Source organism: Platalea leucorodia (genome assembly GCF_965183815.1).
Source record: "Platalea leucorodia genome assembly, chromosome: 8".
NCBI lineage: Eukaryota > Metazoa > Chordata > Aves > Pelecaniformes > Threskiornithidae > Platalea > Platalea leucorodia.
In genome coordinates this window covers 43,644,124-43,656,347 of record NC_138830.1, presented here as the reverse complement: position 1 = coordinate 43,656,347, position 12,224 = coordinate 43,644,124, and the positions used below count along the sequence as shown (strand labels likewise).

Sequence of the window (12,224 nt, the reverse complement as noted above, 5' to 3'; positions counted from 1 at the left end):
ATTGGGTGGCTTGAATATGTAGAGTTAATGTCAGCTACGTGCTGCTGTGGTTTCAGTGATTCAATATGAGTTTCCCAATGAGAGTCTCGGGAGGTTTTTGGGGGGTTTCCATTGTATTGCTGTGTAATCCGTATTTTAGAGGAAGTATAAATAAACCCTCAAATAGAAAATTCCGTGTGTTTTCTTGGATGTGACTTGGCTTTAATTTCAAGCATTTCCTACGATGAATTATTTTGAGGTTTCAAACAGAAATTATTGGTGTTTTTTGTTTGTTTTCCCATTCTTGCTTAAGTGTTCAAAATTCAGTAACTGGATTGTTTGCAATTGTTTCAGTTCAGATTGGTTATAAATATATGTGTCTTTGTATATATTACATATACGTAGTAATAGGAAAGCAGAAATGTGTGTAATGTAGTGAGACAGTATATTGTTCGTTGTTGTTCATTATTCCCTGGTTAGCCTTTTCTTTAGTGAGAGTTTAAGTATAAAAATCATGACGAAAAATGTGTCTCTGCTGTGTGCAATTCAGAGTTGAACGTAAGAAGGAAGAGGCATGTTAGAGACAGCTGTGATTAGTTCTCCAATTTTCTAATATTAAATCCATTAAGTATTTACTGTCTCAGCTAATGAAGAAACGGGGAATGGTCATGAATCAGCAGGGGAGGACTGGTGAGCAGTCATTTTCACGTTACCCAGTTTCAAAGGAAGTTCCTTCACGAGCAATGGGGAGTTTAATGTGTTCTAGTGAAAGATGAACACAGAGCCGTGTTCTGGAGAAAGCAGAAGAGACAGGGGTTTGGTTCAAGGAGCTGATGGGTAGACGGTGATACCAGTGGTCTGTGGGAGCGATTTAGCTTAAGTGATATATGGGGGCTGTTTGGAACACTTCACTGAGTCATTACAAAAAGGCCTCTTCAGGTGATTTACCAACTGCAGTAAAGGCGTCTTGAATGCGTTGGCTGTTCAGCTCTCTTGTTATTCTTCATTTGTCATCTGTCTTCATGTGCTACTAGCATGTGATTACCTTGAGGAGACCTTTGAACATCTCTTCAGCACTCTTCACTGTAAATAATGAATGCCTTGCTATTATTTATCGAAAGGGACTGCTAGGCAGCATTTGTCTTTTTTGGTTGCTGAAATAGTTTTAAAAAAATGGAAATGCCAGTAGCTATGGGAAGTTGTATCATGTTCATCTATGTGTCCATATGGTATGTCCTTCACAGCACAATGAAACATGATTGTGCCTAATTCCAATTTGTATGGCATTCCCATTAATGATGTCTATTTAAGATGTCCATTAAAGGCCCTTAATGTTAATTAACCGGACTATGCCAATAAAGTTCTATTAGCTTCCCGCTATTAATTTAATATTATAGGCATTTAACAGATGTCTTAATTAGATGTTACACTGAAGGCTATGAGCAAAATTCAAATTAGGTCATTGTCCTGAAAAGAAAGTTTCTGCTATGATTTATGCTTTCTACCACATTGTTTGTTTTTCCTTCTGGCCTCTCACAGGAAACCAAGGGATTTAGTTTCAGAGACTGTTGAGAGGAGAAATGGGTACTAGGTAGAATAATAACTTGGGTCTAACAACTTTAACATGTGTTCTTATTTCACAGATATATAAAGTTAGGCGGGAGTGTCGATTTGCTGGAGGGCAGGAAGGCCCTACAGAGGGACCTGGCCAGGCTGGATCAATGGGCTGGGGCCAACTGTATGAGGTTCAACAAGGCTCAGTGCCGGGTCCTGCACTTGGGTCACAACAACCCCATGCAACGCTACAGGCTGGGGGAGGAGTGGCTGGAGAGCTGCCTGGCAGAAAAGGACCTGGGGGTGTTGGTTGACAGGTGCCCGAACATGAGCCAGCAGTGTGCTTAGGTGGCCAAGAGGGCCAATGGCATCCTGGCTTGTATCAGGAAGAGTGTGGCCAGCAGGACCAGGGAGGTGATAGTGCCCCTGTACTCGGCACTGGTGAGGCCGCACCTCGAGTACAGCGTTCAGTTTTGGGCCCCTCCCTACAAGAAGGACAGGGAGGTGCTGGAGCGTGTCCAGAGAAGGGCAACGAAGTTGGTGAAGGCTCTAGAGCACAAGTCTTATGAGGAGCGGCTGAGGGAACTGGGGTTGTTCAGTCTGGAGAAGAGGAGGCTGAGGGGAGACCTCATTGCTCTCTACAACTACCTGAAAGGAGGCTGTAGTGCGGTGGGGTTCAGTCTCTTCTCCCTAGTAACAAGTGATAGGACGAGAGGAAACGGCCTCAAGCTGCGCCAGGGGAAGTTTAGGTTGGATATTAGGAAAAACTTCTTCACTGAAAGGGTAGTCAGGCATTGGATCAGGCTGCCCAGGGAATCGGTTGAGTCTCCATCCCTGGAGGTATTTAAAAGAAGGGTAGACATGGTGCTTGAGGACATGGTTTAGTGGTGGACTTGGCAGTGCTAGGTTAATGGTTGGACTTGATGATCTTAAAGGTCTTTTCCAACCTAAATGATTCTATGATTTCCTTGTATAAAATATACATCTCTAGCAAAACCACTGTTGTCCCCATCTCAAGGGCAGTACTTCATATAATTGCAACAAAGATTTATTTCCATACCATCTGCTTTATTTCCTGACTTCAAAGGGGGCAGAGAAGCCGTCTGTTGTTCTTGAAAACCGGTATTGCCCATGCTGTGATTTCAACTGATCAGGGTCTGGTTCAGTGATGCTAAATCTGGTGTGCATCTGAGGGACTGTGCCCGAGAGGTGCAGCTCTCCTGTAACCTCTCCCAGCAACAGGTCCAGGAAGGAAGGAGGCGCTTCAGAGGCTGACTGGCACAGTTAGTGTTTTCACAGGACTGGGGCGAGGTCCGAGGCGGTGATGCTCTTTGGCTTTCTCATGGCAGATAAATGGCTCGTGCTCTGCAGTGCAGTTAAGAGCTGTAGCTGGAGCTCTCCTCCTAACCCCGGTACTAGGTTTGGTGTGTAGTGTATGTGAGAGAACAGCTATGTTTTCTTTAAAAAAAATTACCCTGCTTGGCTACAAACACTTGAATCGTGGCAGGGAAAAACTCCTCTTCTGAGAAATGGGTCTTTCATTTGATCGTGAAATTGAATTCAAAATTTAAATTGAAAGCTTCTGAAAGCTACCTTTAGAACATAAACACCACAGAGGTTCTCTTATAATAGAAAAATGTTAAGTGATCTAAATACAGGGGTCACTTCCACCTCTCAAACAAGTCGAACCTGCCTAGTTGATGAGAGATTGTAATCTGGGGAGTCAAAAAAGTATCCTGGAAGTATATAGTTAAAAAAAAAAAAAAATGAAAAAAGGAGATAAAAAGGGGCTGAAGATACATGAAGCACATGCACTGAAAGCTGAACAGGTCTCCACTGGTTCAAGTGTGGGGTCTCCATTACAACCACTGTTGCAGACTGCTGCAAAAAGCAAGGATTTATAAAACACTAGAAACTTCTTCACAAGTGGTGCTGTAGTCAGGGTGGCTCACAAGGGTGGCTGGTGAGTTTAGAAGACTTGCATTATGAAACCACCCGACTTCTTGTGTTGCAGTGATGTAGTGCTCGCAAACAGGTGAGATAACAAGTGCCATCCACACTAGCCTTTTTAAAAATTGTGTATGTAACACATATATAACATGGACACCATGTCTAAATATATATAAAAACAGGCTAAAGCTTTATGAATAGATGTTAAATACCCACAAAATTGCTTTATGAATAATTGAAGTACAAGATTGAATGGGGGTCACTTCTCTCTTTGAATTTCTAGCTTCAAGTGCTTCCCTCTCATGTGATGTGTTGTGTTCCCTGCACTCTGGCATGACAGTATGTATTTACCTATGTAGACATACCTGATTTAACCTTAGAGTAGTATTAGTAAGCACCTGGTAAGCAAACTTGCAGGGCTGCAGTGCATGTTTAGTATGTTTATATTTTCACTCATGTATGTTATCTGTAACAATATTAACCTCAGGGAAGGAGATACTCAAGGTAAAACCTATCAGTTGAAACAACTTGTACCAGGCAAAGATGTTGATGTTGGCCCAGGAACAGTGATTATAGAAGAGCAGTTGTCATCACCTACAGCCTCATTATAAGCTTATAACGGGCAGATGGAGCCCAGTTTATACAGAAGGCAACAATAACATTTATCAGTTACATGATACAATTTTCATTGTGCAAATTTATGATTATAAATTGAAACAGAAGTCAGGTAAGCAATACTAATCATATAAATTTAATAAAAGCCAGAATGTTATATACAAATAACAAAACAACCAGATACAACAAACTCCAACAGTCTGAGAGACTGCATAAAAGACAACAGATAACTAGTCATTCTTCAGTAAGAAGAAACGCTTTAGAAAAAATTCACATAGCTATTTAATCTGCCAGAAAACCTGGTCTTTAAACTGCAAGAAAACGGCAGACATTTCTATTAATACTTCTGATTTTCCATTAAATCATAGGTCAATAGTTCCTTTCAACTTGAACTTTTTTGCAGATCGCTCACTTGCTCTAAGCTGGAACTTGCTTCCATAGATGTAGGAAATGAATCCATCAATCTCCACGCTAAACACGTTGTTAAGTTTGGGAACAACTGAAAATGCAAAAAGAAAGAAATTAACAAAAGTTATGAAAAGATACTGACGTACCAGGGGATATTATTCACATGTAGCCTTGACATTTGCCACATTTCAAAGTTTTTATGCTTTAGCAAGAGAAGAAAAATAACCAAAACTTCTAAACTTTAAACTTGAATTATTAAAGTTAGTCCTCTTTCAGGAGCATGCAGTAAGTGCTGCAGAGAACATCTAACGTGAATCAGATGAATGAGCCATGTGCATAATCATGCTGGGTTCATTGGAAATGCATTTTTTTTATTTGCTCATTTCTAATGAGATACTTTTTCCATAAAAGACTGGGCTGTTACATGGTCAGTAAAGACATTGACTTCTGCCACTCTATGCAAAGAACTAAAAGCACTGATATAAAACAATGTACTCGGACACGTAAGATGAATAGTGTGTTTAAGAAATTTCTGATTATTCAAATTGTGAAAAGCACTGAAAAAAAGTCTTATACCTTTTAATTTGTCCTCTTTAGTGATAATTTTGAAAACATGTTTAAATTCCTGCAGAATGATTCCTGTTATCCCAACATAAGAGGGGCACTTTGATTTTGTGACTGAAAGAACAGAAGTATGTATGGATTAGAAAGTTTCAGATGCAGGCAGTTTATTTGCTCTTTTACAGTTGCCTCATGATTTTAAAAACTGGTTTGCAATATTCTGAAATAACGCAGTTACAGTAATCACTGGTAAAACTTGCGGTTAATCTTTGCAACTAACACCAGGATTTTCAAGAGCAGTTGAAAAGTAATTAGCATTGGTAAATAGGGAAAGAATCCATCAACATACGGACTCAATTATGTGACTCTAGAGTTAATGATATTAAAAGGAATTTAAAAATAAGCACCCGAATAGGAGTGTCTACTGAACTTCAGAGGATTTTGTGAAAGAAAAGAAACGGAATACCTGTAACAATAGCTCCATGGAGATCAGCTTTTAGCAGTTTGCTCTGAATCATATGTGGTTGCCTTGAAGAAGAGGGTGGGATCAGAGAAGAGGGAAAGAAAATTATATGGAAAGTTAGGTTTACAAAATGTGACCATGACTATTGACATCATGGCCAAAGCTTACAGAAATAGTACATATCCTTATCAAGTAACTATGATGTTTGAAGCAGTAACTCGGTAAACCTGGAAATATCTACTAAATCAAAACCACGCTAATGTTAAAATATCTCAACTTACGCATCTGGTTTAAGTCCGTGACACAGGTCCCTGATATACTGTTTCCAGAGTTCGTGCAGTGGTAGAAAGATTGTGTATCTGCAGTAAAAGGACAAGAAGTATTATACAAGAATTTAATTATAAAAAAAAAAAATCTATTGCTTGATTATGGAAGTAATCCATATTTACAATGGAGTTAAGACTAACATTTATAATTTTGTAATCCGTTCTTATAACTTGTAATCTGCTCTCATAAGCCGCTCCAAGCAGCAGGTTTGCTTTTATAAAAAAAGGCACAAACTAAGTCTGCTCCTCTATCAGCCCAAAACGGTGACATGTTTCAGAGGATGAGGCTATGCCTAAGGCTGAAGAGATTCCTACTCCTGTACCTCCCCGCTTACTGCCCGTCAGCAGCAGCAGGGGCTTTGTTCAGCATGCGTTGGTGCGAGGAACCCGATGCAGGATTTTGGCTCTCTGGTCACAGGCAAACTAACTTTAAAACTGAAATCAGAGGTGGGTGTATTTGGGTTTAACTTCTTGTCCTATTTAGCTATACAAAAGGAAAGCGAACTAGTAACAAACAGAAATGAGTCTTCCAACTATACAGACAAAAGAATAGTTTTCTCATGGTGAAATGCCACAGACAGAGTCTCGGGCTGACTTTACGTACCGAAGGGGTAGTATCCACATGTACGCGCCGCTGCTTTTACGTACTGTTGGTGTACTTCCCACTTTCACTGCACAAAGGAAGTATTTAAGGTCTTACCTTTGCTGTTCGGGTTCAATTTCAAAAAGACGCATTTCTCGCCTTTGCTTGGCAGTGAAACCTTTCGTCTTCTTCCTCTTCTGCTTTGTCTTTTTTTTGGAATAATGCTCAAGAACCACAGCCTTCCGAGTCAGTATATCCTGGATAGCTTCATCTTTCTTCTTTGGCATACTGCGCTTCAGGAAGGCATTTACAAACGCTTTGGCCTCTTCTGGCCCTTGAGGCTAAAGATATTTTAAAAGATACTTTAAAATACTACATTTTAATTAGGAACTTGCCGCTGAAGGCAAAGGGCGCGGACCGGGGAAGGCCGTGCGGCGCCCCGACCGCCGGACCCCCCCCGCCCCGGTTCCCGACGGGGTTCTGTGAGGCTGTGGGAGAAGGGGGCCGGAGGCGCCGCGTCGCTCCCGGCGAACCCCGGCTGCCCCGGGGGGCCGGGGCTCCTCGGGCGGGCGGCGGTACCTGGAGGCGCAGCTCCCCCGTCTCCTGCGGCGGCAGCCGGCGGTACAGCTCCCCTGCAAGGCAGAGCGGGGCAGGGCGTCAGCGGGGGCCTCCCGTCAGCCGGGGCCGCCGCGGACCCGGCCCCCCTCGCCCGCCGGCGCTCACCCTCCATGGCGGCGGCGGCGGCGGCCCCGGCGCTTCCGGCGCGGGCGGTGACGACAGCGGAGGCGACGCGCGCCGGCGCAGAGCGCCGCCCTTAACGGCGCGGCGGGCGGCGGCGGTGCCGCCTCACCCCGGCGCCGGGCGGGGAGCGGCTCCCGCAGGTACCCGCGGGCGTCTCCCTCCCGCAGTCGCTCTGTGCGGAGCGTGCCGCACGGCGGCTGCCGGGGCGCGTAAGGCCGGCAGGGCCTCGGCGGTGCCGAGCCGGGCGCAGGCCTGTGGGGACGGCGGGGCCGCGGCCTGTCCGGCCCTGGGGAACGGAGCTCGGGCCCGGGCGCTGTGTGAGCCCGGGCTGAAAGAAGCCCGCTCGGAGCTCGCCGCCTCGCAGGTCGCGCATCCATCGCGGCGCTGGGCAGGCTAGCTGTCGGCGGTGCGGAGGGCCGGGCCGAGGGCAGCCCAGCGCCCCCGGCCTCGCCTGGTCTCCGCGCTGCGCAGGCAGGAGGGACAAGGGGGAGGGGACGTCAAAACCTTTCCAGCAAACGGGAGCCAAAAAACGGGGGGGAGGAATTGTTAAGTTCTGCTTGCTAAAAAGCTTTTATAGAGAGTTTATACTCCTCAGCGTATCAAAAGAAATAGCCTCCTGTCATCATCTCCCCCACTGCCGGTTAGGGTAGCGCATCCCAGCCTTAACCTCAGATTTCAGAGGCTGCGCTGCCGGAGGTAACCTAGGCCCCTGCGTGTGCTGGGAAGAGGAGCCTCCCCTCATACACCAGCGCGTCTGGGTTATTGCCTTGCGTGGCTGGCACTGGGGTCCCAAAGAAAAGAATGTAAAATAGGGAAGTGACGTTGCTTGTCACAGCCGTGAGGTTCTACAAAGGGGGAAGCTGTGGCCAGGGTAGATTGTTAGATGAGCTGTTCAGATTAAGCTAGATAGGGACCATTTAGTACCTTTAACTTCTGTTAGGTGTCTGAACAGTCACGTTACTATTATTATGCAAGTCACAGGTTTTTTTCAGCAGAGCTCCGGATGCAAAATTAACATCACGTCTAGCCAGAGTCAAAGAAACAGTCTTTCAAAATGACATCTGGCTATTATTTATCTCTTTTATATTAACAAATTCTCTGACTTGGGAGAGTAAGTTGAGCACCAGATGTCCTCTCCAGCCACAGCCATCGCTGCCATTGCGGGCACCGGGCTCTCGCATGCTCCCGTTCAGCTGTTCCCAGCATCTAACAGTGTGTCAAATGCTGCCGTACCATGGCTGTAACGGCACACCCAGCAACATGGGATCTTTGTTTAAAATCTGTCCCCATGTTTCTAGCAATCATGGTCAATAAAATCAGGAAGATGCCGCTCGCTGTGGGGTTTACCTCCTCTGATAAAGTTGCTGCCTTTCTCCTTCTGGGATAGGACAAAGTCCCGCCCACTGTACAGCACCGAGGTACCTTGAAACCAGAGCAGCCAAGTCCTTTTCCTTGCCAGCCTAGTCCTAGCTCATGCTGCTCCCTGCTCAGACATGGTGGTTCTCCAAATGCAGAAGAGGTTTATTTTCTTGTCATGGGGTGGGGCGCAGCGGTATTGGCTTGGCAGATAATTAAGCAGTACTTGGTAAAGAATACTTAAGGAGCAAGTTACTGGGGCAGGGTATAGGAAATACAATGATTTTGTTGAGTGCTGCTGTGGAGCACAAAGGCACTGAAGTGATCCCTAACAGGGAATGAAATTGTAGATCTCTCTGTATGTGTGTGAAGAAAAAAGGGCCGGTCTCTGCAGAGTATTAAGTGTGAGCACCGATTGGTTTGTATCACAGACCTCCTGGCAGTTAAGTACATTGCCACAGCAAGCAGATCTCTTGGTTTTACAAAGCATGGACTCCTTGAGTTGTCATTGCTACTAAAAGATCAGTTTTCATGAATGGAGTACCAGGATAAGCGCTATGGGTCTTTAGGGCCATATGAGTGCTCCTTCACTGGATTTATGCTGCAATTCCTAGGGCACTTCAGGGATTAATAGTCAAATCAGTGTTGGCGGTGCTGGTGTTGTAAATCCAATGATCCAGGCTAAACTAGTGCCTGGGGAAGCCAGTCTCTTCCAACAGCTCTATGTCTTCATTTCCCAATTTATCTTCAGATACAATGTCTGAGGGAGCGAGATCAGCGCGTCAGTGTGTGTCCCAGCAAGAAGGCTCCGCGTCAGGCATCGAGATTCCCATCAAATAAACATGAAAAAGAATAGGTGAAGAAACTGAGAAACCAGAGAACAGGCAAAGACAGTTTGTAGATAAGAGGAAGGATGGGTGAAATGTGAATATAAAATGAAGTGGAAATATGCAAGCAAAATAATTATAATGCATGTTTCCGAATGTGCAACATCACCTGCTCTGCCTGTCTTGGTGTCTTTGAAGATTTTTACTTCAAGCAAATCACCCTGGAATAGGTTTATAGTGATATAAATCCCTAATATATATTATTAATGCCAAGTTATAGGTGCCAACGTTGGCATTTCTTATTCTATTAAATCTACGTATGGCTTTATTTATTGCTCTCTAAAAATAATAACGATAAAAAAGGTCTGTGCCAGACCCCAACGCTGAAGCGGTGCGGCCGTGTGCACTAGGGGGCCCTGTTGCTGTACCTGTGGGTGCTGCTGGTGCACAGGCACCGGGAAAAGCCTGCGCCTGGGAAGGCTGAGAGGGCGTGGGAGCAATTACAGAATATATAGTCACGGAAAGCTAAAACTTGAGATGCAGAGTGACCGCAGACGGTAATTAAAGGTATTTGCGTGAAACAAGAATAGAAGGTCAGTGGTTTTTTTTAAAAGAGAGTAATTGTGAACTGAAGCAAGAGATGAACAGAAGAACGTGAAGTTAACAGGTGTGTAAAAAGTGGCTGGGCTATAATCACTGTTACGCTTTTGCTGATTGTCATTGATACAAGAAATAAATACTGTAATTCTCTGGAAGGACTGTCTCGGCAAGCATTTGAGCTCTCGAGGTCAATATAGTTTATTCCTCTTGGCCAAATTGTATTAGCAGCTGAATTCGGTCCCTAGGGACATCTGTCCTGCTGAAAATAATTTCCATTTTAAACCCTCTGATCTGATTTCCTCTGTCCAAATATCAAGCTGCTAATACGATTTCCACCCCCTTTCCCAGGGTTGTGCTGAAGCAGCGTGCAGCCAGCCCGTGTAAGCCCTGCGGCCGTCCCGCCGCCTCCTGCCTGTCTCTTGCCGCTCCTCCGTCGCTGCCTTTTCCTCCTCTGCCGACATCTCCTTTCGGCCTGGCGGGGATCACAGGGCCGCGCTGTGCCAGCGTTTTTAGGGCGCCTTGGCTGGCCGTGCCCTGCATGCCCGGCTCCCTCCCAGCCCTGGCGGCGCAGTGTCAGGGCGGTGCTGGTGTGCCACGTGCGGACCTTTCCAGGGATTTGGTACGCGTGGTTCCCTGGCAAAACCGGTCTGGGAAAGGGTCGTGCCTGGGGGTGGCGGTGGGGCGAGAAGGGCGAGAACTGCCGTTCGGCCAGGTGGGCAGGCAGAGCAGTTGATGTTAGCAGGCTGAGTTTTCATTTTGTGTCAGTGTAGGTTTACTAGAGGAGAGTTTGTAAATTCTGTGTGTGGAAGGCCAAACTCCTGCATTATGGGTTTGGCTGACCCGTTTTAGACAGCTGTAGCTGGTTAATCAGTGTCATCTTTTGATGTACCCTGTATCCCACAAATGTTTCTGTTCCATATATTTTTCCGTAAGTTTTTCTGCTTTATCAGCTCATCTTTAACTCATGGATTAGGACGATGAGATATGCCCCCCCCCCCCCCCCCCCACCAGCTGACAAACTATTCTCTCCAGCTGAAGATTCATTATTTCCTTACAGTCCTGGCTTCCTGTCATCTGAAATTGCAGATACTGCTTTAGGGTGAATAAAAAAGTCTGGGGTTTTTTGTGTGTGAAGAAAACAAGAAAGCGCTTGGAAACATAATCCAAATATATCTTAGTGGCACAGCAATCAGAAGGCAGATAATAATCCCAAATATTTTCAGGAAATTTCAATGGTTTAAGAGCTGGGTTTTAAAACAGAAGCAAAGAAACAAGCAGGCTTTCTTGGAAGGCTGGCTGCAGGAGCCAGGCCTTGTCACCGAGGCAGCCCTCACCAGATGGCAGCCCGAGACCGGGGCTCGGCCGCCAGCGCCTGGTGCAGCCGGGCCCCGGGCACCCGGCGGCTCGGTAGAGCCAGAGATGGGCGCCCGCCTGCCGTGGGCTTCTGAGCGCTGCCTGCTGTGAATTTTCTGCACGTATTTCTACGTGTTGTTGTAATTCAACTAGCTGTTTCAAGGCTCAAAAAAAAAAAAATTTAGTAATTGTTTCCTCTTTTGGAAGAAATTTGCCTGTTTGCAGCTTTTTTTAGCATACAGGACTCTAGTTCTCCCATACACCAGCCTTTTCTGCATCACAGTAAAATTGTCAGTGGAAAGAGGATTTTGAAGGAATTCAATTTCACCACAAGTTAAGGAGGCCACTTTTTAAAACACCAATATATTCTTATATCAAAATAAGAAGCTATATCCTTAAAATACTAAAAATATGAGCGACCCTAGAATACCTGGAGATGACTACTGCAAAGTAGAACTACCCAGCCCTGCCTCGCAGAGCAGCGCTATAAAAGCAACACTTGCTCCCCAAAACAGTAACGAGGAGCCAGTAAGCTGAGGCTTTGGCAGCCGACGTTTGGTTTCCCTGCATGCTGAGATCACGTATGATCCAAACACGCATCAGGATGACAGACACCACTGCTGCTCCTCAACAGCTTGTATTTACTAATTCATACCAGCATTCTGCAATCATGTATTATTCCATGGCAGTCTGTCTTACGGTCATTACTTTTGCCGTTCTTTGAGTTTCATTTAGATCCTGTTGAATATTTCATTTTAAAACATAATTAACATTGTTCATATGTGATAGGGATGTATGATGCAAAATGAATACTAAAAATGATAAATTATAAAGTAATATTAGTTATTGGAGTTATAGTGGATTGAAGAGTTTAACATATTTCATTTGGTTTTGGTTAAGCTACATAA

The 12,224-nt window shown here is 45.1% G+C and overlaps 1 protein-coding gene across 2 annotated transcripts; it reads right to left on the bottom strand.

Annotated features, from left to right (window-relative positions):
• Positions 1–4,217: 4,217 nt before the first annotated feature.
• POP4 (POP4 homolog, ribonuclease P/MRP subunit) lies at positions 4,218–7,182 on the bottom strand. 2 transcript variants are annotated; one of them, XM_082321007.1, is made up of 7 exons: positions 7,163–7,182; positions 7,019–7,071; positions 6,557–6,780; positions 5,812–5,889; positions 5,534–5,595; positions 5,083–5,184; positions 4,218–4,597 (listed from the first exon to the last, which is right to left on the bottom strand). In XM_082321007.1, exons 1-7 carry the CDS (start codon positions 7,167–7,169, stop codon positions 4,461–4,463), a joined length of 663 nt encoding a protein of 220 aa, XP_082177133.1. In that variant the 5' UTR covers positions 7,170–7,182; the 3' UTR covers positions 4,218–4,460. The 2 variants fall into 2 exon arrangements, with proteins under 2 accessions (XP_082177133.1, XP_082177134.1); XM_082321008.1 differs by lacking the exon at positions 5,083–5,184.
• Positions 7,183–12,224: the final 5,042 nt, after the last annotated feature.

Excerpts from the sequence above, each read along its gene's own strand:
- POP4 (XM_082321007.1), bottom strand. Across the intron at positions 5,596-5,811 it reads CACGGACTTAAACCAGATGC|GCAACCACATATGATTCAGA; the intron begins GTAAGTTGAGAT and ends CTCTTCTTCAAG. Across the intron at positions 4,598-5,082 it reads TAAAGAGGACAAATTAAAAG|TTGTTCCCAAACTTAACAAC; the intron begins GTATAAGACTTT and ends TTGCATTTTCAG.